Source organism: Leucopleurus acutus, assembly GCF_964270905.1.
Source record: "Leucopleurus acutus genome assembly, chromosome: 13".
NCBI lineage: Eukaryota > Metazoa > Chordata > Mammalia > Artiodactyla > Delphinidae > Leucopleurus > Leucopleurus acutus.
In genome coordinates this window covers 89,156,138-89,181,368 of record NC_139155.1, presented here as the reverse complement: position 1 = coordinate 89,181,368, position 25,231 = coordinate 89,156,138, and the positions used below count along the sequence as shown (strand labels likewise).

At 45.8% G+C, this 25,231-nt stretch overlaps 1 protein-coding gene across 4 annotated transcripts in view; it reads right to left on the bottom strand.

The window, feature by feature from the left end:
• SFSWAP (splicing factor SWAP) overlaps nucleotides 1–25,231 on the bottom strand; it is an 82,434-nt gene that overhangs the window by 24,260 nt on the left and 32,943 nt on the right. For 3 of the 4 annotated variants that reach the window (XM_082853299.1, XM_082853300.1, XM_082853302.1), the window contains 6 exons: nucleotides 23,857–24,097; nucleotides 22,717–22,848; nucleotides 22,068–22,161; nucleotides 20,958–21,129; nucleotides 13,099–13,329; nucleotides 11,785–11,975 (listed from right to left, as the gene is read on the bottom strand). In XM_082853299.1, the coding sequence (XP_082709425.1) occupies nucleotides 11,785–11,975; nucleotides 13,099–13,329; nucleotides 20,958–21,129; nucleotides 22,068–22,161; nucleotides 22,717–22,848; nucleotides 23,857–24,097 (1,061 nt within the window). The remainder of the gene's footprint in view (nucleotides 1–11,784; nucleotides 11,976–13,098; nucleotides 13,330–20,957; nucleotides 21,130–22,067; nucleotides 22,162–22,716; nucleotides 22,849–23,856; nucleotides 24,098–25,231) is intronic. The other variant, XM_082853301.1, reaches the window with a different exon arrangement.

The window sequence follows — 25,231 nt, the reverse complement described above, 5'->3', positions numbered from 1 at the left end:
ACCGCAATGAGAAGCCCACGCACCACAACGAAGAGCAGCCCCCGCTCGCCGCAACTAGAGAAAGCCCGCGTGCAGCAACGAAGACCCAACGCAGCCAAAAATAAATAAAATAAGTAAATAAAAAAAAAAAGAGTATTTAAAAACTTGTGCCCCTTATTTTGGTAACAGTGGGAAACAATACTGATCAGTCTTTGATCACAATAAAGTATTTGTCAACAAATTAGCACACAAACTAGCAACTATTATTTCCTGCTGTGGGAAAATAAATTGCTCAAAAGCAGACTAACATACATTTTAAAATAAAATCTTATTTCTGAAGTAACACTACATTAACCACTAAATGGGATAATTATATAAAGGACTCAAGATATATTATACGTTTGAAATCAGACTTTGAAACGCATCCTCTAAAACCGCATTTGCAAATGTCTACCAGTGCACATCGAGCCAGAGTCTCCCCAGCCGACCTCGCAGGCAGGGCAGTCGCCCAGATCTGACTGCTGAGGCCTCTTTCCAGATGACCCTCTCCTGCCCTCTAATCAGCTGTGCCCGCTCAGAGTGCTGTTGCCGCCGTATCCACATTCTTCCGTGGAAACGTACTGCAGCGGTTCAGCCTCTCCCAGACCTGTCCCCATGGCCGTGCTGGTTCTGCCCCTTCCTCCACAGACCCTTCATTCAGTGCGGGGTTGGGCCAATCACTGCTGCCTGCGCAGGCTTCCCCTGCCTCCGCAGCTTGTGGGTCTTTGGCCCCAGAGTGCCCTCGCCCCCGTCACCTCTCCAAATGACCATGGTTCCCCAAGACCCTGCTCTGTCCCCAAGCACTCTACGGACCCTGCCCTGGGCCGCCTCTGCTGTCCTGGGGGCCCAGCACCCTCACCCTCTTGCTCAGAGCTGCTCTGTGCCCCGCAGGGCTGACCTGGTGGAAATGTCCATGGGCAGATGCCAAGCACACGAATGCGACTGGTCACGGAATAAGAGACAGGCTTCTAATTCACATCCCAAAGCGCCCTGAATATAACAGAGGCTCAACAAACATGGGTTGATTTTTGTTCCCCTTTCCTTTTCAAACTCTTGTTGGACCTGTAAACTTGGCAGGATCATTAACTTGAAAAAATTACTGTTATCTAAACAATGTCTTGAAGTCTGTTGTTACCACGGAAATGACGGCATGATTCAATTCAAGACTTCTGATTTCTCTTTGTTTTGAATTAAGAGCACAAACAAACACACACCAGAAATGGGATGGTATATACACAGATTTCTAAGTACTACTTATGAATAGTGTTTTAAATATTTTATATACTGCTTAAAAATTTAACATACTAGTATCTGTCCACATCAATAAACACACTCCAAGGCATCATTAAAAGTTATACCTGAGTATGTAAAAATCACCTCTCCTAAGAGATCGATGGAACCGAACAGACAACCATGCACTAACAGAGCATGTACAGCTGGGATTGAGTGTATAATAAAGGGGCCCTTGAACTAGTGCAAAAAGATGTGTGATTTAGTGGGTTGTGTTGTGTCTAGCTATATGCTCCCCAGAATGAAATAAATTCCCAGTGGGGCAGATTAAAAGACAAAAAGGAAACTGTTGGTAACTCTGGTGATACAGAGCTAACACAAAACAGGAGAGAAAAGCCAGCCAGCCAGGAGAAAAGTAAAGGCTATGGAAGGGGTTCACAGCAGGGGAATAAAAAGGCCACAAAACCTGTGAAAAGTTACTCAGTTAACACCTATAATTAAAATATGTAGGTTAAACCAAACAGATACCATCTTTTCCTATCTATCAGACTCACAGAATTAAGATGGATGACAGCCAGCGACGGCAGGGCGTGAAGACAGTTACATTCACACACCACAGAGAAAAACAATATGAAAACAAACCCCCCCCAAAACTGCTATAATCATTCTAGGCACTAATTTAGCAATAAAATAAATTTAAAAAAATTTAAATCTGAAATTTAAAAATCAATTGCACAGTCAGGGATTTACGCGGTGGATATACTCCCCTCAGTGAGCACAGAAGGCTTAAAGCAGCACTGCTGTAACAGTAAAACCCCAGGAGCGGCTGGCGTTTCCACCAGCAGGGAGGGGTGAACCAAGTACGGCACAGGCAGGCGGTGCTTGATTTCAGGACTGATGTATGCAAGGACTGACGGTCACTCATCCTGTAAACAGTTACCACACGAGGCACTACTCTGGCATTGATATGGAAAGATCCCTAGCAGAAGTGAAAAGAATCGAGATACCAGAATAATGGACAGGGCACAGTCCTATTACTGTAATATTCAAAATCTATTCCTAACTAAAGAGGATGACGGGTGCCAGGGGCCTGGAGAGGGGAGTGGGGAGCTGGGGTTTAATGCGGACAGCTTCAGTTTGGGAAGACGGAGAAGTTCTGGAGATGGATGGTGGGGATGGCTGCACAACAACATGAATGTACTTAATGCCCCTGAACTATATGCTTAAAAAGCGTTAAAATGATAAACTGCATGTATATTTTACGCAATAAAAAATGAATTAAAAACGGATACTTTGGAGACGGCGGGGAAGATGGCGGAAGAGTAAGACACGGAGATCACCTTTGTCCCCACAGATACACCAGAAATACATCTACATGTGGAACAACTCCTACAGAACACCTACTGAACGCTGGCAGAAGACCTCAGACCTCCCAAAAGGCAAGAAACTCCCCACGTACCTGGGTAGGGCAAAAGAAAAAAGAATAAACAGAGACAAAAGAATAGGTGCGGGACCGGCACCACGGAGGTGCAGGGAGGAGCAGGGCGGACACTGCGGATGGCGGAGGGGGAAAGCTTCGAAAACGTGGAGGAGAGCAACAGGGGTGCGGAAGGCAAAGCGGGGAGATTCCCGCACAGAGGATCGGGGCCGACCGGCACTCACCAGCCCGAGAGGCTTATCTGCTCACCCCCCCCCCCCCCCCCGGGGCGGGCGGGGCTGGGAGCTGAGGCTCGGGCTTCGGTCGGAGCGCAGGGAGAGGACTGGGGTTGGCGGCGTGAACACAGCCTGCAGGGGGTTAGTGCACCACGGCTGGCCGGGAGGGAGTTCGGGGAAAAGTCTGGACCTGCCGAAGAGGCAAGAGACTTTTTCTTGCCTCTTTGTTTCCTGGTGCGCGAGGAGAGGGGATTAAGAGCGCTGCTTAAAGGAGCTCCAGAGACGGGCGCGAGCCACGGCTAAAAGCGCGGACCCCAGAGACGGGCGGGAGATGCTAAGGCTGCTGCCGCCGCCACCAAGAAGCCTGTGTGCGAGCACAGGTCACTCACTCTCCACAAACCCTTCCGGGGAGCCTGTGCAGCCCGCCACTGCCAGGGTCCCGGGATCCAGGGACAACTTCCCCGGGAGAACGCACGGCGCGCCTCAGGCTGGTGCAACGTCACGCTGGCCTCTGCCGCCGCAGGCTCACCCCGCATCGTGCCCCTCCCTCTCCCCCCGGCCTGAGTGAGCCGGAGCCCCCAAATCAGCGGCTCCGTTTTTTTTTTATATTATTTTAAAATAATATCCTAGCAAATTCTACCACCATTTGAGTGATTAATAAAAAATAAAACTTTCATTTATTTTCTAGCACCTGAAAACATCTCTAAACCTTTCACCTAAAGTATGTATAGATGAATGTGCAGACCAAAGTAAAAGCATCAAGATAATTACATTTAAAAATGAGCCAGGATTAAAGGCGGTGCCCTCCTTTTGAAAGCACATTGCAGTACTCAAAGTACAGACCCTTACTCTCAGCGGCCCCTTTAACCCCGGCCTGTCTGAGCGAAGAACACACGCCCTCCGGCGACCTACGCGCAGAGGCGGGGCCCCATCCAAAGCTGAGCCCCCAGCTGTGCGACCAAAGAGGAGAAAGGGAGGGAAATCCCTCCCAGCAGCCGCAGGAGCAGCGGATTAAAGCTCCACAACCAACCTGATGCGCCTGCATCTGTGGAATACCTGAACAGACAACCAATCATCCCAAATTTAGGAGGCGGACGTTGAGAGCAAGATTTATGATTTTTTCCCTTTTCCTCTTTTTGTGAGTGTGTATGTGTATGCTTCTGTGTGAGATCTTGTCTGTATAGCTATGCTTCCACCATTTGTCCTAGGGTTCTGTCCGTTTATTTTTACTTAAAAATTTTTTTTCTTAATATTTTTTATTTTAATAACTTTATTTTATTTTATCTTACTTTATTTTCTTTTCTTTTTTCTTCCCTCCCTCCCTCCCTCCTTTTTCTCCCTTTTATTCTGAGCGTGTGGATGAAAGGCTCTTGGTGCTGCAGCCAGGAGTCAGTGCTGTGCCTCTGAGGTGGCAGAGCCAACTTCAGGACACTGGTCCACAAGAGACCTCCCAGCTCCACGTAATATCAAATGGCGAAAATCTCCCAGAGATCTCCATCTCAACACCAACACCCAGCTTCACTCAACAACCAGCAACTACAGTGCTGGACACCCTATGCAAAACAACTAGCAAGACAGGAACACAACCCCACCCATTAGCAGAGAGGCTGCCTAAAATCATAATAAGTCCACAGACACCCCAAAACACACCACCAGACGTGGACCTGCCCACCAGAAAGACAAGATTCAGCCTCATCCACCAGAACACAGGCACCAGTCCCCTCCACCAGGAAGCCTACACAACCCACTGAACCAACTTTAGCCACTGGGGACAGACACCAAAAACAATGGGAACTACGAACCTGCAGCCTGCAAAAAGGAGACCCCAAACCCAGTAAGTTAAGCAAAATGGGAAGACAGAGAAACACACAGCAGATGGAGAAGCAAGATAAAAACCCACCAGACCTAACAAATGAAGAGGAAATAGGCAGTCTACCTGAAAAAGAATTCAGAATAATGATAGTAAAGATGATCCAAAATCTTGGAAATAGAATAGAGAAAACGCAAGAAACTGTAACAAGGACCTAGAAGAACTAAAGATGAAACAAGCAATGATGAACAACACAATAAATGAAATTAAAAATACTCTAGAAGGGATCAATAGCAGAATAACTAAGGCAGAAGAACGGATAAGTAACCTGGAAGATAAAATAGTGGAAATAACTACTGCAGAGCAGAATAAAGAAAAAAGAATGAAAAGAATTGAGGACAGTCTCAGAGACCTCTGGGACAACATTAAATGCACCAACATTCGAATTATAGGGGTCCCAGAAGAAGAAGAGAAAATATTTGAAGAGATTACAGTTGAAAACTTCCCTAATATGGGAAAGGAAATAGTTAACCAAGTCAGGAAACACAGAGAGTCCCATACAGGGTAAATCCAAGGAGAAACACGCCAAGACACATATTAATCAAACTGTCAAAAATTAAATACAAAGAAAACATATTAAAAGCAGCAAGGGAAAAACAACAAATACCACACAAGGGAATCCCCACAAGGTTAACAGCTGATCTTTCAGCAGAAACTGTGCAAGCCAGAAGGGAGTGGCAGGACATATGTAAAGTGATGAAGGAGAAAAACCTACAAGCAAGACTACTCTACCCAGCAAGGATCTCATTCAGATTCGATGGAGAACTTAAAACCTTTACAGACAAGCAAAAGCTGAGCGAGTTCAGCACCACCAAACCAGCTTTACAACAAATGCTAAAGGACCTTCTCCAGGCAAGAAACACAAGAGAAGGAAAAGACCTACAATAACAAACCCAAAACAATTAAGAAAATGGGAATAGGAACATACATATCGATAATTACCTTAAATGTAAATGGATTAAATACTCCCACCAAAAGACACAGACTGGCTGAATGGATACAAAAACAAGACCCATATATATGCTGTCTACAAGAGACCCACTTCAGACCTAGAGACACATACAGACTGAAAGCGAGGGGATGGAAAAAGATATTCCATGCAAATGGAAACCAAAAGAAAGCTGGAGTACCATATCATATCAGACAAAATAGACTTTAAAATAAAGAATATTACAAGAGACAAAGAAGGACACTACATAATGATCAAGGGATCAATCCAAGAAGATATAACAATTGTAAATATTTATGCAGCCAACATAGGAGCACCTCAATACATAAGGCAAATACTAACAGCCATAAAAGGGGAAATCAACAGTAACACATTCATAGTAGGGGACTTTAACACCCCACTTTCACCAATGGACAGATCATCCAAAATGGAAATAAATAAGGAAACACAAGCTTTAAATGACACATTAAACAAGATGGACTTAATTGATATTTATAGGACACTCCATCCAAAAACAACAGAATACATTTTTCTCAAGTGCTCATGGAACATTCTCCAGGATAGATCATATCTTGGGTCACAAATCAAGCCTTGGTAAATTTAAGAAAATTGAAATTGTATCGAGTATCTTTTCCAACCACAATGCTATGAGACTAGATATCAATTACAGGAAAAGATCTGTAAAAAATACAAACACAGGGAGGCTAAACAATACACTACTTAATAACGAAGTGATCCCTGAAGAAATCAAAGAGGAAATTAAAAAATACCTAGAAACAAATGACAATGGAGACACGACGACCCAAAACCTATGGGATGCAGCAAAAGCAGTTCTAAGAGGGAAGTTTATAGCAATACAATCCTACCTTAAGAAACAGGAAACATCTCGAATAAACAACCTAACCTTGCACCTAAAGCAATTAGAGAAAGAAGAACCAAAAAACCCCAAAGTTAGCAGAAGGAAAGAAATCATAAAGATCAGATCAGAAATAAATGAAAAAGAAACGAAGGAAACGATAGTAAAGATCAATAAAACTAAAAGCTGGTTCTTTGAGAAGATAAACAAAATTGATAAACCATTTGCCAGACTCATCAAGAAAAAAAGAGAGAAGACTCAAATCAATAGAATTAGAAATGAAAAAGAAGAAGTAACAACTGACACTGCAGAAATAGAAAAGATCATGAGAGATTACTACAAGGAACTCTATGCCAATAAAATGGACAACCTGGAAGAAATGGACAAATTCTTAGCAACGCACAACCTGGCAAGACTGAATCAGGAAGAAATAGAAAATAGGAACAGACCAATCATAAGCACTGAAATTGAAACTGTGATAAAAAATCTTCCAACAAACAAAAGCCCAGGACCAGATGGCTTCACAGGCGAATTCTATCAAATATTTAGAGAAGAGCTAACACCAACCCTTCTCAAACTCTTCCAAAATATAGCAGAGGGAGAAACACTCCCAAACTCATTATACAAGGCCACCATCACCCTGATACCAAAACCAGACAAGGATGTCACAGAGAAAGAAAACTACAGGCCAATATCACTGATGAACATAGATGCAAAAATCCTCAACAAAATACTAGCAAACAGAATCCAACAGCACATTAAGAGGATCATACACCACGATCAGGTGGGGTTTATTCCAGGAATGCAAGGATTCTTCAATATACGCAAATCAATCAATGTGATACACCATATTAACAAATTGAAGGAGAAAAACCATATGGTCATCGCAATAGATGCAGAGAAAGCTTTCGACAAAATTCAACACCCATTTATGATAAAAACTCTCCAGAAAGTAGGCAGAGAGGGAACTTTCCTCAACATAATAAAGGCCATATATGACAAACCCACAGCCAACATCGTCCTCAATGATGAAAAACTGAAAGCATTTCCACTAAGATCAGGAACAAGACAAGGTTGCCCACTCTCACCACTCTTATTCAACAGAGTTTTGGAAGTTCTAGCCACAGCAATCAGGGAAGAAAAGGAAATAAAAGGAATCCAAATCGGAAAAGAAGAAGTAAAGCTGTCACTGTTTGCAGATGACATGATACTATACACAGAGAATCCTAAAGATGCTACCAGAAAACTACTAGAGCTAATCAATGAATTTGGTAAAGTAGCAGGATACAAAATTAATGCACAGAAATCTCTGGCATTCCTATACACTAATGATGAAAAACCTGAAAGTGAAATCAAGAAAACACTCCCATTTACCACTGCAACAAAAAGAATAAAATATCTAGGAATAAACCTACCTAAGGAGACAAAAGACCTGTATGCAGAAAATTATAAGACACTGATGAAAGAAATTAAAGATGATACAAATAGATGGAGAGATATACCATGTTCTTGGATTGGAAGAATCAACATTGTGAAAATGACTCTACTACCCAAAGCAATCTACAGATTCAATGCAATCCCTATCAAACTACCACTGGCATTTTTCACAGAACTAGAACAAAAACTTTCACAATTTGTATGGAAACACAAAAGACTCCGAATAGCCAAAGCAATCTTGAGAAAGAAAAACGGAGCTGGAGGAATCAGGCTACTTGACTTCAGACTGTACTACAAAGCTACAGTAATCAAGACAGTATGGTACTGGCACAAACACAGAAATATAGATCAATGGAACAAGATAGAAAGCCCAGACATAAACCCACACACATATGGTCACCTTATCTTTGATAATGGAGGCAAGAATATACAGTGGAGAAGAGACAGCCTCTTCAGTAAGTGGTGCTGGGAAAACTGGACAGCTACATGTAAAAGAATGAAATTAGAACACTTCCTGACACCATACACAAAAATAAACTCAAAATGGATTAAAGACCCAAATGTAATGCCAGACACTATAAAACTCTTAGAGGAAAACATAGGCAGAACACTCTATGACATACATCACAGTAAGATCCTTTTTGACAACACCTCCTAGAGTAACGGAAATAAAACCAAAAATAAACAAATGGGACCTAATGAAACTTAAAAGCTTTTTGCACAGCAAAGGAAACCATAAAAAAGATGAAAAGACAACCCTCAGAATGGGAGAAAATATTTGCAAACGAAGCAACTGACAAAGGATTAATCTCCAAAATATACAAGCAGCTCATGCAGCTCAATATCCAAAAAACAAACAACCCAATCCAAAAATGGGCAGAAGACCTACATAGACATTTCTCCGAAGAAGATATACAGACTGCCAACAAACACATGAAAGGATGCTCAACATCACTAATTATCAGAGAAATGCAAATCAAAACTACAATGAGGTGTCACCTCACACCAGTCAGAATGGCCATCATCAAAAAATCTACAGACAATAAATGCTGGAGAGGGTATGGAGAAAAGGGAACCCGCTTATACTGTTGGGGGGAATGTAAACTGATACAGCCACTATGGAGAACAGTATGGAGGTTCCTTAAAAAACTAAAAATAGAACTACCATACGACCCAGCAATCCCACTCCTGGGCATAAACCCTGAGAAAACCATAATTCAAAAAGAGTCATGCACCCCTAATGTTCACTGCAGCACTATTTACAAAAGCCAGGACATGGAAACAACCTAAATGCCCACCAACAGACAAACGGATAAAGAAGATGTGGTACATATATACAATGGAATATTACTCAGCCATAAAAAGAAACCAAACTGAGTTATTTGTAGTGAGGTGGATGGACCTAGTCTGTCATACAGAATAAAGTAAGTCACAAAGAGAAAAAGAAATACCGTATGCTAACACATATATATGGAATCTAAAAAAAAAAAAAAAGGGTTCTGAAGAACCTAGGGGCAGGACAGGAATAAAGACGCAGATGTAGAGAATGGACTTGAGGACACGGGGAGGGGGAAGGGTATAAGCAAGGATGAAGTGAGAGCGTGGCATGGACATATATACGCTACCAAATGTAAAACAGATAGCTAGTGGGAAGCAGCCGCATAGCACAGGGAGATCAGTTCGGTGCTTTGTGACCACCTAGAGGGGTGGGATAGGGAGGGTGGGAGGGAGATGCAAGAGGGAGGAGATATGGGGATATATGTATAGCTGATTCACTTTGTTATACAGCAGAAACTAACACAGCATTGTAAAACAATTATACTCCAATACAGATATTAAAAAAACCCAAAACAAACAAAAAGCCCACAGTTTTATTAGAAAATATAGATGCAACCATGTAACATAATGGGTTACAGTATCTATGTATGCAGATACCTTTTAATTAAGCCCTATATTCCCTGCGCAAATGACATCAAAACAATAAAGGAAATTAAAGTAGTCCACTCACACCCCTCCCATGTGGCAGCTCCCTCACCTTCGTAAGTTCCCTGCCCGCCCACACTATATGCGCGTTTTTACAGCTGCAGCCATAAACGTGGAGCTGTTCTGTACTCTGCCTCTCCCCCCTTTTCTATCTGTGGCGGTTATAGCGGCTGCATGTTTTCATCACTGCCCTGGCGCAGAGGTGCTCCCAAAGCCAGGGTATGACTGCAGGTGCTTTTCTGCGCCCGCCTGCCTTTGGCCTCCCCAGGCGGCCGCCTCCGGAAGCAGCACAGGGAAGCACAGAGGCGGCCAGGCCGGTGCTCCAGCAGGTGGCCGGGGGCCCAGGAGGATGGCAAGCGCGCCCAGCCTGCCAGGGCGCAGCCCACAGTCCACAGGCTCTCACGGAAGCTGGCATTCGTGCTCCCCAGCCTGATCCAGCTACCATTTTTGAGGTCTCCTGCCAGATTTGAATTTCAGACTGACTCCTGAGGTGAGAAAGCTGATTCGACCTTCAACAGAATGCTGAAAATCTGAACTTAGAATGCTGCTTTCCATGGAGAAACAAATAAACCAGTGGCTACATGCAGCAAAAATCAGTTTTTAGTAACGGCCTTAGACGCTCAGAAATGTCAACATAATTAAAGTAAAAAACGCGCAGCGCCCGTTCTACGTTACAGGAAAAAGGCAGCTGCGAAAGACGTTTGGGGACCCCTGGAGAAGCGGGGCAGGCCGTGTTCTGAGCAGCCCAACGCCCCACGCCCCACTGCCATGTGAAGGGAGGAAATGGGCCGGGGACTAAGCTGTGGTTCTACAGCTTAGGAAAGAGTTGTGAGCATCTGACCCCTTTAAGAGAAGACGACGGTAACCATATCTTACTTTTCTTTTTAATTAAAGTGCTGCTATTAACACAGACCCCTGAGTAAGGTTCTTGGCCGTCAGTGTGAGCTCAAGGGCCACTGCTGTGGCAGGAGCCTCACTGCTCTGGTGAGTCTGTCCAGGCCCGTGGCGGCCCTCACAGCCGAAGCTGTCCTGCAGCTCCTGGGAGGCTCACCACGAAGCACAGGCTCCCAGCCTGGGCCCAAAGGTCCGTGTCTGTGACACTGCACCCAGTATTTGGTGTGCATGTGCACTCAGGGAGTTTTCATCAGGTTCTTACTGACCCCAGCGATACAGTACAGACAGACCTCATTTTATTGTACTTCACAGATACCGCGTTTTTTTGTTGTTGTTGTTTGTTTTTTTACAAATTGAAGGTTTGTGGCAACTCTGCGTCGATCAAGTCTATCAGGGCCACCTTCCCAAGAGCACTTGCTTATTTCATGTCTCTGTGTCACATGTTGGTAGTTCTCGTAATGTTTCAAACTTTTTCATTATTAGATCTGTGATCAGTGATGTTACTATTGCAAAAAGATTACCACTCGCTGAAGGCTCAGATGATGGTTGGCATTTTTTAGCAATAAAGGGTTTTTAAATTGAGGTATGTATATATTTTTCAGACATAATGCTATTGCACACTTAATAGACTACAGTATAATGTAAACATAACTCTTATACACACTGGGAAACCAAGAAGTGCATGTGATTTGCTTCGCTGCTATGGTCTGGAACTGAAACCGCGGTATCTCCGAGGCCTGCCCGGAAAAGCGCGCGACCCCACGTGGCAGAGGGCGGGGTCTGCTCGCAGCCTTCGCGCAGGCTCGAGCGCCGCGTGGCCGGAGGAGCCACACGCAGGTGCTTTTGCAACCACGCTTTGCCCAGAGCACAGACGTGGACTCTTGTTTAACTCACCTCGACGCTGAAAGGATTGTCTTCCACTTTCCCGACTTCTGCTTCTGGCAGAGGATTTTTTAAGGTTTGTAAAAATAAAGCTGCCTTCCTTTTACGTTCCGCTTGAAGCTGCTTCTCCTTTGATTCCTTAGACGCCTGGGCAAGCTTTTCCCTGGCAGCAGCTGCCAGTCGGTCCTCCAACTTTTGCTTTGCTTAAGGAATAAACAGAAAAAAAGATGTTTAGAGCAAGCAGTACTGTATAAATATATTGCTATCTTAATTTCCATGGGCAGTAAAAGGGTCATGAAATATAATGCAGTTATTTTAAAACGTGAATATGATACAGGTTTCAGGAAAGGCCAACAAATCAGGCAAACAATTCTCAGAGCATTAGTTTACAATGCTTTTACTATTGGTACTTCTCACATTTTACATTCAAAATCAAAGTCAGAAAGTTGTTGGGATTCCACAGCAGTGAAACCTGAAATGATGAAAACCTCGGAATGGTTCTCATCAACATGTGCCCAAATTACCAGGTAAGGAACACCGTGAAAAGTGTTTTATTCCAAATGATCTGACACACTGTTCAGTCCACACGCAATAAATGCAGATTTAGGTACACATGCATGAACACAAGTGTGCTCGGGGGGAGCAGCACAACGCTAGTTCCCAAGAGCAGGGCATCCTATGGTTAAAGAATTACCTTCCATCAATGTTGCGTGATCTGTTTGTGTATACAAAGAAAAATTCATTCACAAAACCAGTTAGAATAGATAAATACTGCAAACGCAACTGTTAATTCACTACTTTAGTGAGAGCAGAACAGAACTTATTTTGGAGGAGGGACAGAACACGACAAGACGTTCCCCACAAACACTGCTAGCCATGCGTCAGAGGCAAGCGGTGGCCACACCGTGACCCCTGAAGACGAGCCACAGCCTGAAAACCAGCTTGGGCCCCAGCACCTTCAAGGGTCCGATGGTTCTGCAGGGAGATGGCCTCGCAAAGAGGCGTCTCCCAGCTCGGAACATTACCCCGAGCTGGGCGCACAGGCTGAGCATTTGCCCCAAGGCTGCCATTAAAGCCTTCTCGGCCACCCTCAGCTGACCCTCTGAAAACACATCGCCGAGGGCACTGCATCTGAGCTTAAGGAACAGCAGCGCTCCTCACTCCACAGAGAACTTCTCGGCTGAGCCAAAGCAGCCCGCGGCTCCGCAGTGGTTCTGATCTCCGAAGGCTGGAGACTCCAGCTGGCAGTCTCGTAGTTTTGGCTTAGTAGGTTAATCTTGTATTTATGCACTTTTCTTTTAAGAAGTTTAAAACATATTGACAAACCTTGCTTTGCTTCTAGCTCCTCCTGGGTAAGTTGAGGCCGCTTCTCCTCAACAACTACACAGGGTGGGGCAACTGCCGGGTTAGTGTTTGTAGCACTACTAGAACTTTCTTGGCCTTCTTTGCTTTCTTCATCATCATCACTGTCATCATCTAGCTTAACACGATTTTTTTCCAGGGGAAGTAGATCATTTTCTTTGGCCTTGATTGCAAAGCTTATTGGAGCAAATGAAGCTATTGAGAAAAGGTGAAAATGGTAATACATTTTTAAGTAACTGGAAGCACAGAGCAGAAATCTACACGGGCCCCACCATCCACATGAGCATCAGCTGGTGGAGCAATGTCTTGAGTGGAGCCACATCTTACGCAGAGGGAGGTTCTAGGGACCGCAGGCAGTGCCTGTGATGTCAGAGGGCATTTAAGAGGACATCACACGTGCTGAGCCCGATGGAGGGGAAGGCAGAGCACCGGCTCCATCTCGGGCCACGTCAGGATGCACACACTGAGTGCCAGCTGGGGTCACTCTATGGGCAAATGGTCAATTTTTGTTGGTGTTTTCCTTTTTTTTATGGGCTCAGCACATTGCTGAGTTTGCAGAAGTAAGCATATGATGGGACTCCACTATTAAAAGGTACTTCTAAAAAATCCCAACCATAGAAGGTAACCTTTTCTTACAAAAGCAAGCTGCAGAAACTGTTCCTTTATTCAGCAAACGTTTGACTGGGTGCCTACTTTGTGCTAGGCGTTATGTCAGACTATTCTCTGCACCTTTAAGAAAATCTTAAACCTAGTGTAACAAAAATTTAGGTGGTTCAATTTTTCTCTCCTAGAATATTTGGAAATTTTAATTGAAGAGAAATACAAAGGCCCCAAAGGAAACAATCTTCTTCCCCTTCCCCCGTCTACTCAGCACTCACTGAGTCCCTGCGTCCTCAGACTATGGCAAATGGCTCCTAACAACACCTAATTGGTTGAAATGAGATACTTTATTTTTAAAAACCATGTGTTATTACTGATGAAAGCTATTCAAGTAAACCACAGCGAAGGGCAATGTCAAGTGCAGTGCAAACGGGCTGACTCTGAGAGGGAAGTGGATCTAGGTTACCGAAGGCAGGTTCTGATGTGGCTGTAACTGTGGAGGTGAGCTCACCCAGCTGCCCCCGCCCCCCGGGCTTCTCTACTTTCAGCATTTCACGGTTCCAAACCCAAGTGTGACTTGAAGCTGGTAAATAATCTCTGACATATAATCATCTCTCGTCAATAATCTCTCAAGCTACACAGCACACCCCAAGATGTTAAATGTTAGCAAAGTGATATTTTATAAGTCAGAATGAAAAGGGGGCAAAATCAGTCTCTGTGTTGATTATGCAACGCCATGCACTTGCACTGTACGTGGTGCGCTGAGGTCTACCTTACTAACAAGCCCCAAACAAAGATATAACACGGGGTGGAAAGCACACTTTGCTGGGAGAGTCAATATTAACTATTTTACCGTGGTTATGTTAAGAACGGCCCTTATCTTTTGGAGATAAGTGCGATCACACTGATGGATAAAATGCCATGATGTTGGGATCTGCTTCAGAATATCCTGGGGGTGGGCTGGACTGAGAATTCTAAGATGTGTCCTGCGTCGGCCACGGGCGCTGGATGCTAGCACTGCGTGTGTGACTATTACACCAGGCTCTGTTTCTGTACTTGTTTGAAATTCTCCGTAAGAAAATACTTTCATAATATTAACCGTTTATAGCCTCTAGTAATATGGTCTCTTTAAGAATAGAGTCAAAGAAACAGAGAAAAGAAAACTTCAGTTAAATGTTAATCAAAATTACTCAAGTTAACTTGGGCTAAAGTATTATATCACAAAATAATTTTAAAACAATTACTCCCAATCTCTTCCTCCAAATTAAAAAATATGCAATCAACAAATATATTAAAATGAAAACTTCTGGAACACAGTTTAATGCATGTCGAATACAGTGCCAAACAGCACCACTGTTCGATACATACTTTAAAGTGATTTAGGGACTTCCCTGGTGGTGCAGTGGTTAAGAATCCGCCTGCCAATGCAGGGGGACACGGGTTCGAGCCCTGGTCTGGGAAGGTCCCACATGCCGCGGAACAACTAAGCCCGTGCGCCACAGCTACTGAGCCTGTGCTCTAGAGCCTGCGAGCTGCAACTACTGAGCCCACGTGCCACAACTACTGAAGCCCGTGAGCCCTAAAGCCCATGCTCCGCAACAAGAAGCCTGCGCACTGCAATGAGGAGTAGCCCCTGCTCGCCACAACGAGAGAAAGCCCGCGCGCAGCAACGAAGACCCAACGCAGCCCCCAAAATAAATAAATAAATAAATTTATATTAAAAAAATAGTGACGTAATAAAAGAACTGACTAATGTGCAGAGTCTCCACGCCTCACCTCACTTAACATTTGCAACCCCTGGAGGAGACAGATACTATCAGGCCTCCCCATTTACAGATAAGGAAACTGAGGCTCAAAAGGTCAAGTAAGCTTCCCAGCAGAGCTCAGCCAGAAAGCAGGGGATGAGGAACTACTTTCTTTGGAGAATTACCCGATTACACAACTACTGCTTCTACCTGGAACCTTATTTGCAAGTCACCTCACAACACGTGAAAAGCACTTCCTACAGCCTTCAGCGGTTTCCTGTTGTGTTAAGGATGAGCAGCAGCTGTGGAGGGGCCCCTCTCCCACTCCCCGCTCCTGCACTGCGCTCCAGCCCCGCCCTGTCTTCTGCCTGGAGCCGTCATCCTTTTCTCATGCCTGGCTTTCTCGCTCGTCTCATCTCAAATGAAGCCTCTCCTCAGACAGGCCCTGCCCGGCCTCTCTCCTTCACGCCACTCCTGACGTTCTGTGTTGTGTGTGCGGTCTGGTTACCCCGGAGCCTGGAGTGGGCAGGACCGCAGGACTAATGTGGCCCCGGTGTGCACTGACGCAGAGTAGCCTGTGCTCAGGAAACACGCGTGAGTGAGCCGACGGCGCCCGGCCCTCCACCTTTCACATCAAATATGCTTCGTTTCTTAAGGTATCAAGTTTCATTACTAACTTTTAACTTCTAAGGTAATACATATTCTCTATAGGAAATTTTGAAAACACAAGTGAACAAAATGAAAGACCAACTGCTATTCAGATACGGGAAAGAAATGATCTGAACACAATGGTTCCGAGGCACGTACATGTGCATGTGTACAAACACACGAAAAACGGGACCATACTTTATAGCCTGCTGTTTTCACTTAGTAAGCGACACCTTTCCACAGAAAACGTTTAGACATCTTTCCATGTCAACATACATCATTTTAATAAATGGCAATAATATTCCTTAGTATGGACATGCCAACTGATTTCAGTCTCCCATGATGGTTCCCAATTTTTTATTTTTAAAAGCCCACGAGCCTTGGGAGGAACACCTGGTCGAGACGTCCTGGTGAGCCAGACGTTTCTAGGAGTGGGAGGGCATCCGCATTTAGGGTTTGGTCCCCATCACTGGGCTCTCCCCTGGAGAGGCCTTACCGACAACACTCCAAGGACAACGCACGAGTGAGGGTCCTGCCACTTGCACGCTCTCTGTTACTTTCTAACTTTACCAAATTGGAGGCAAAGAACAGTATCTTGTTAGTGAGGATATATTTTAAAAGTTTAGGACTTCCCTGGTGGTGCAGTGGTTAAGAATCCGCCTGCCAGTGCAGGGGACACGGGTTCGAGCCCTGGTCCAGGATGATCCCACATGCTGCAGAGCAACTAAGCCCACGTGCCACAACTACTGAGTCTGCACTCTAGAGCCCGCGAGCCACAGCTACTGAGCCTGTGTGCCGCAACTACTGAAGCCTGTGCTCCGCAACAAAAGCCACCACAATGAGAAGCCCGCGCACCACAATGAAGAGTAGCCCCCGCTCGCCGCAACTAGAGAGAGCCCGTGTGTAGGAACAAAGACCTGACGCAGCCAAAAAAAAAAAAAAAAAAAAAGTTTATTCACTGACCAACTGTTTTCCTTCTTTTGTGAACCACCTTTTCATGTCCTTTGTTTTTCTACTGCAGTGACTCTTCTTACTGATTTACAAGAGCTCTTTCTATAGCAAGGACTTTGACCTTTATCTTCTGTTATATTAGCCATCACTGCCATCCTGACGTTTATCTTTCAACTTTATACAGGCCCAGTTCCCATCAGACCTATCTTTCTTTATCATTCATGGCTTCAATTCTTAGAAAATCCTTTCCACTCTGACTAGAAAAAAATTACCTTTATTTTCTTCTACTTCATGATTTTATTTTTTATGTTTAAACACTTAAATCTATCTGGAATCACTATAATTGTCAGAGGTAATGTGAGAGTCTTATTTTTTTCACAATGGAGAGCCTGTTTTTGCAACGTCAATTACTGTCATACTAGGGAAGCTTTATCATAAAAATCTCAGCAAATGTTGGTGCTTTTCCAGCATCTGCTAGCAAGGTAAGATTGTCCTTGGAGGCTTTTCTGGCGGGATGCCGCACTGGGATGGCTGCAAGGAGCCCCACCTGCTCACACCTGCTCTCACTGTCGTTCCCAGCTTGCTTCCATCTGAGGTGCTAACATCTGGGTTTCCCGGGGTCCTGGCCTGCAGACTGCTAAGCTTTATGGGGCTAAGGTGCTAGGGCTGGAGAGCTTCCTAACTGTCCATCTTTGGGCTCTGGAGTAGCTTTAATCAGACAGGCTTTCTCTTTCTTGAGGGAAGTTACCTTGACCTTAACTTTGTCCTGGCCTGCCTGCTTTTAGAGGTATTTCACTGACCAGTTTTCTAAATTCTTTCAGGCCTATAGATCTGTCGTCTTACTGCCTCTCTGGAGACATTTTAGCAATTGATCAATATATTTTCTTAGACAATTTTTTTCACTTATTTTCAAATTTATTCAAATTTAGTTAAATATATTGTTCTCGTGTACTTAAAAAATACCGTGTTTTCTCTCTCATTATGCTGTGCATTTGCTCTTTTTTCTGTATTAAACTTGTACAATGATGATAAGTTTTACTGGTCTTTTATTATATCCTCACCCATTTCTGCTTTGATTTTTACTGATTCTCCTTTTCTGCTTTTCTTACATGCATTTTTTTGTTTGTTTTTGTTTTTTTGCGGTACGCGGGCCTCTCACTGCTGTGGCCTCTCCCGTTGCGGAGCACAGGCTCCGGACGCGCAGGCTCAGCGGCCATGGCTCACGGGCCCAGCCTCTCCGCGGCATGTGGGATCCTCCCGGACCGGGGCATGAACCCGTGTCCCCTGCATCAGCAGGCAGACTCCCAACCACTGCGCCACCAGGTAAGCCCTCTTACGTGCATTTTATAGAAAGTTTCTTCCTAGGTCCTTGAGTTGAATGCTTGCTTTGTTTTCACTTTCTCTTCACCAACATAAGCACATGAGGTTGTAGGTTTTCTTTAAGTTTTCACTGCATCTCATAAGTCTGGATAATATGCTCACTGCCCTCACCTTCTCTGACTGATCAATTTCAGGGCGCTGACATGTCTGTAAGAACCTTTGTCCTCCAGCATTCAGAACACTTTTCATTCAGAAGTTCAGATAGATCTGAACTCCCTGGCATTTAATGCTGTAGATACACGTCCGATGCGCCAGCCTCTGCTTTTTCTCCCCCGTGAAGGACAACCTGTCTATTTTCCCATCTGGATGCTTTTCCTTCCATCTCTATCCTTTCCCTTGGAAATCTGAGAAAAATTTTGAACTTGTCTTCTCACCCAGTCTGATTTTTAGTGTTTTTATTATATTTTAAAATTTGGCAATCTTTTTCTAAACAATCTTTTCCAGATGTCAGAGTATCGGTTGCACTAATTCTACAGTACCTTTAATTCTGTGAGAATATGCATCAGAGACTAAAAGAATTTTCCTGTCACTTAGTAACTGTTTCCAAGGTGCCCACGTGCTCCGAGGCTCAGATCGTGTTCTCCTGAGCTCCTGCCTCTTTGCGGAGCCGAGACTCTCTGTCTCCTCGTCCTCACCCTGACGGAGCTGAGGGTGGGGTGCGTGCTTCGGACACCCGCAGCTCGCGGGCGCCTCAGGCTCAGAGGGTGCGACGAGGGAAGTGGCGAGCGAGCACCATTTCGTCTGCTGAATCCCGAGGCGCTTGCTCCCGGGAGCGGGGAGGGCGCTCCATGCGGGCGCTGGCCCACTGCACCCCGACCACACCCTGCTGGGGCCCTGCTGCCCCCTGGACGCTCCTGGTGGTTCTGGCCTTCTGCCCGCCCCCTTCTTTGGTTGACAGTGGTTCCCCCGGGGTCACTGCCACTGAGTCCCCAAATGTCCTCCTCTTTCCTATGAACTGAAGTCCAGGTGGCCTGGCCTGTGCTTCTTAAACATGAACAGTACCTCCCCCTGCTTCTGGAGCAGTAACTGTTTTTACTCTCCTTACTAATACATTCCTTTGGTTATTCCAATGAGAGCTGAAGGCGGCTGGGAAGGGTGAGAGATTAAACACGTGTGCTCAGGTGACCTCCTGGACTGAGAGGCTCACAGGCACTTCCATAAGTTTCCCAGTTACCCATCTGGGTCATTTGGGTTACTCCTGATCGCCATCTTTGTATCAGAAAAGGCATCTGTATGCACAGAAAAGGCCTTCCTGCAATCCTGGCCCGTCTGCCCGTCCCGCGTCTCCTCTGCCTTTCCTTTTAACCCGGGCACTGGCTCCTGCACCGCCCGGCCACGCCCCCTCCTCCACTTCAGGCCACCAGCTCCACCCTGAACCCCCCGCATGGCTTCTCTGCCTCGATCCCTTCACACACTCACCATACTGCATAAAGTGATTCCTCTGATCTAAGCCACAAGGTGTGCTGTCCCTGCTGGAAGCCCCGGGACCCGCCAGGAAGGCAGAGCCCCACGAGCTGCCCATGGTTACCTGGGCAGGTGTGCCCCCCTTGACACCCGGGTCCCTCAGACCACTTCCCGTCTCTGAACAGGCCACACGGCTCAGACCACGCCGTCCCGCCTGGGAGCTCCTCTGGCTCTGAACCCTCTTCCCTCTGCACAGCCCTTCTCATTCCCACCTGGTGCAACTCACTGCTTCTTCACATGTCCAACCACAGAGTTCTCTGCTACCGTGCCTGTGTCAGCTTTCTTTTCTTTCTATTTATTTATATTTGCTCTTTTCATGTATGTCTGTCCTGGTAGATGAAAAACTCCTCCCAAGAACATAAAAGGTAACTGAGGGGCTTCCCTGGTGGCACAGTGGTTGAGAGTCCGCCTGACGATGCAGGGGACACGGGTTCGTGCCCTGGTCCGGGAAGATCCCACATGCCGCGGAGCGGTTGGGCCTGTGAGCCGTGGCCGCTGAGCCTGCGCGTCCGGAGCCTGTGCTCCGCAACAGGAGAGGCCACAACAGTGAGAGGCCCGCGTACCGCCAAAAAAAAAAAAAAAAAAAGAAAGAAAAGGTAACTGAAACGGAGCGAGTGGAGTACCGCCTGGTAGAGACCCTCAAGGGACTTGCCTTAACAAATAAAGAAAACGAATTCCATTGGCACAATAGTTTGCATATAGTTTCAGAAGTCCAAGGGGGGGGTACAAAACATCATTTGAAAAATTCTAAACATTTCCATTAAATTGGTAGAACAGGCTGTTAGCAACAGCCTGTAGAACGCATACCTAAGATGAGCTTATATCCAAATGACCCCAAACCCGAAATCAGGAAAGTACTATGAAATAAGCAAGTTTTATTAATAACAGCAACTTAAAAGGGGCAGCCATTTCCTCCTGTCCTGTGGCTAAAGGCACCTGACCTTAAGCGGTCCAGCGTTCTTCCTTGCTAATTTGAAGTGACACCTGTGAGGTACAAGGTCAAAACTGGAACCCTTGGTAGTGAGGGCAGCGTACCTTTCACCAGCTTCCCGTCGGGGACGGCTTTGCTGCACGACACCTCCTTCTTCCCCGAGGAGCCACCTCTGCCCCCTGCGTCGGCCACATCTTCAGACACACTATCGTCCCCAACGTCACTCGGCTTTTCAGGAGCAGACTCTGCAGGAGCCTCTTCCGGTGCTGACACAGCCTGCAGAGGTTAAACATGACTCTGAACTGCTCCATTGGAAATGACACAGGATTTGTCAGAAAAGATATGCAGCACATACATTTCATGGGACAAAAGCATGGCTACGTTACTGCCTAAGTAACACCACGGAATATATTTTCTAACTCAGATTTACTATTTTCTGATACAACAGAATGAAAAGAGGAGCAGAAGGAGGTATTTTCCCTGTAATACTGTTTTGGGAACCAATGCCCACTAGCTCTTCTTTGGAGAATGACCACTGAGAACACGTTTAGAACACCAAATTATGCCCAGCACCTACAGATGAGTCCATTTCCTTCAGTTGGAGCAGTCAGAGATAAAAGCCTGTAGAAATCCACTGATATGCAAAGCCTACGTCATCTATCAAAACAGGTTTTAGAAGGACATTAGGGTGCCCATGTAATTGAGGAGAGGAGAGGAGAGGCAGAAGAAAGGATTACAAGGACAGGAGGAAATGCTTCTAACAGGTGCCTGAGAACCAAGTGTGGGGACGTCTGCAGGGATGGGAGTCGTGAGGCGAGCTGCTGGCAGGTGGCGCTCGAGGCCAGTGGGTGGGTGGCACCTGTGTGGCTCCAGCCTGTCAGCTGGGAGCATCTGTGGTTACACTTAGGCATTTAAGTACATGTTAACACAACAGAAGTATAATACACAGCTTCCATCCAAAGTAGTTAAAAACAACAGCCAACCAAAACACCAAATGCCTGAAGAGACAGGATTACTTTGTTTACAACATTCTGGACAAATGATCATCAATGAACTATGAATGCGGGTCAAAGATTTCAACAGATGTAAAACAAGAGAGGTGGGAAAAGCTGAACTCGGCAAACGCAAGACATACGCTACACGCAGAAGCGAGTGTAGAATCAGCCACCCCTGTTAGCGCACATCCCGAGGATTACTTCCTCCCAGACACGCACCTGTGCGCTTTCAGCCCCTTCTTTCTGGAGGAAGAACTGCTTCTTAAACTCATAATAGGCATTATACTGGTGCCACGGCTGCAGGAACTCAAACCTAGGAACAGAGAAGGGGACGAGTCATTCAACAAGACACGCTCGCTCGCTGTGACACCCCTCGGCTCCGACGGACCACACCTGCTGCTCTGAGGCTTCGCAGTGACTGACCCTGGCGATCACACAGATCGTGTTGCGACCACAGCCTCCTGTTGTTATGTTACGACCCGAGCACGGAACATTATTTGATGAAAAAAACAAAGTTCAGTGTGTGTCTGAATTTCCACAGCAGATTCTTGAAAAGCATGAATTCCAGCTTTTTATTTTAGGGAGGTTCAACATTTTTAAAAAAACAAAGCAAAACAAGTTAAACAAACAAAAAAATTATAACAATAAAAAAGACAACCACCCCAACTCTAAGTAATTTAACAAGATATATTTATCTAAACACATAAGGATAAAAAAAAAATATGTGTGTGTGTATATATATATATATATATACACACACACACATATATATACATATATATAAACAATTATGTAGCTAGATTAAAAAAAGAAGCTAAACTAAACCCCAAATACCATTCATCTGCCCCACATAAACTCCTTCACTCACCTTTGATCATTCTTGGCACGAACGCTGGTCTCAAACTTAAGGCCGTTCCTGGCCACGTACTCTGCCAGCTTGTCAATCACGGGCTGAATGTCGGGGGGCGGGGGGATGATGGCGGCCACGGAAGCAAGTGCACTGCAGAGGAGAGCTGGGTCACACACACAGTGCCAGGCCCTCCTCCAGATCAGCGGCAGGGGGGCGGCCAGCAAGGCTGCTGGGGGACTTGCACTGTCTCAGTTCACACCGGCAGGTAAGTTACACACAGACAGGGAGGCCCTTATCTGAGATGACTGGGACTACAGAAAACTAGTCAAAGTCAATCCATTTGAAACAGGGACCAAAATATCATTGCCAATGATGAAAACAGGGGTTTTACTCAAAGTGACACTTAAGGTCATGCACACAGGTTCATCTTTTCTCTCCTCACATTTCCCCCAGTTGCTAATTCTAGAAACAACCAAGGACAAATCAAGTGTGAATTTGTGTATATATATGAAGGTATGCTGGCCAGCGTGACTCATCATCCTTCGTTTCCTGTTTCCTGCCTTAGCATGATCAGGAAGCGGGAACCATCCAAGTGCTCCGTCAAGGCTCCTGAGCGGCTGTCCTGTCAGCTTGAGACGTGCCAGTGCCTCTTAGGAAGTGCTCGCTCACCCGCAGACGCTCTTCAGAGCCCCCTCCACGCTCCCCAGGACAGGCGCGGGGGTCCAGTCCCTGCCTTGCTGGCTCTGTTAGTCGATGGTTAGCTGGACTAACAGCAGATCTGCATTTCCTACCAGCTCGTGAGCCATTCACTTGCATCGGCTTTTATGAAATCCTGCATTTTGGGCAGAAACTGGGCCTCGCTTCACACTGCCCGTGCCTGGTGCTGCCCCGCCGAGATGGCGGCACACGGGAGAGAGCAGATGCTGGGTCAGGGCAGCGGCGCGGGACGCTGTCTGGGAGTTCATTTTCTCAGTGGTTAGACCTCACTGCTACAAGTGCTTATGTCATGACAGTTTCCGTTGCCCAATCAACCCTGTAACTCGGGGATTTGGATAATAAGTACTCAGGCAACGGAGACCCTCTATGTGACTGACACTATAAAGAAGCCCAAACCAAGAACACAGGTGCTCCAGGTGACCAGCAGAAGTGAGAGCATACCTTGTGGTGATGGTGGTGGAGGTCACCCCACTACTCGTCTCTGCTGTGCTTGGGGGGGGCGGTGGCGTGGTCCCTGGAGGGGGCGGGGCCGTGGCTGTCACTCCAGCAGAGCCGGACACGGCCACCCCGGCAGGCAGGGTGCTGTAGTAAGTGGCTACATCAACCCCTGGAGGGGGAGGTGCCAGGCAGTAGGTGCCGTCGGGCAGCATGTAGTAGCTGTAGTACATGGCTGCCACTGTCGCTGTGAAAAGACACATTTTGGGGGCGTGAGAGTGGCAAAAGACAGGCTAGTTGGTGAGTATCCACGATGCAGGAAAAAGGGACACTTTTCCAAATGCAATATCACTTCTGTCCAATGTCAACCACATCGTTTTGTTTTTCGGATATAAGAAAGGCTGCCCAGGTGACACAGAGTTTGGAAGAATCAGGCAATGCCCAGACACACACCCAGGGACGATGGAAAGTGAAAATGCACGGGGACATTCAAGGCAGCCCAACGTGGACCTTCCTACTACACAATTGATGTCCTCCCTAACTGCAGAGCAGGCAGATTAGGACAAAGTCCACTGTCCAGCAGCACTAGCTCCCTTCCTGTGTGGCCTGTGAGGTGATCCGTCTGAGGACTAAACACCCTTCCCTGGCTTCCCTGTTTGACACCAGCTCTCCACTCTCTCCTCTCCTTACTTTTCTCATTTAAACATTTGTCTGGGCATAAATCACAGCCATGTATTCTTAGGTCAGTCTCCCAAGGCACGACACAGAAGCAAAAATAAACAAATGGGACCTAATCAAACTTAATAAGCTTTTACACAACAAAGGAAACCACAAACAAAATGAAAAGGCAACCCACAGGATGGGAGAGAACATCTGCAAATGATGTGAACGACAAGGGCTTAATTTCAGAAATATACAAACAGCTCATGTAGCTCAGTAACAAAAAAAACAAACAACCCAATCAAAAAACGGGCAGAAGACTCAAATAGACATTTCTCCAAAAAAGACATACAGATGGCCAATAAGCACATGAAAAGATGCTGGACATGGCTAATTATTAGGGAAATGCAAATCAAAACTACAAGGTACCACCTCACACCAGTCAGAATGGCCACCATTAAAAAGTCTACAAATAACAAATGCTGGAGAGAGTGTGGAGAAAAGGGAACCCACCAACAGTGTAGGAGGGGATGTAAATTGGTACAGCCACTATGGAAAAGAGTATGGAGGTTCCTTTAAAAACTAAAAATAGAACTACCGTATGATCCAGCAATCCCACTCCTGGGCATATACCCTGAGAAAACTCTAACCGGTAAAGACACATGCACCCCAGTGTTCATAGCAGCATTATTTACAATAGCCAGGACATGGAAACAACCTA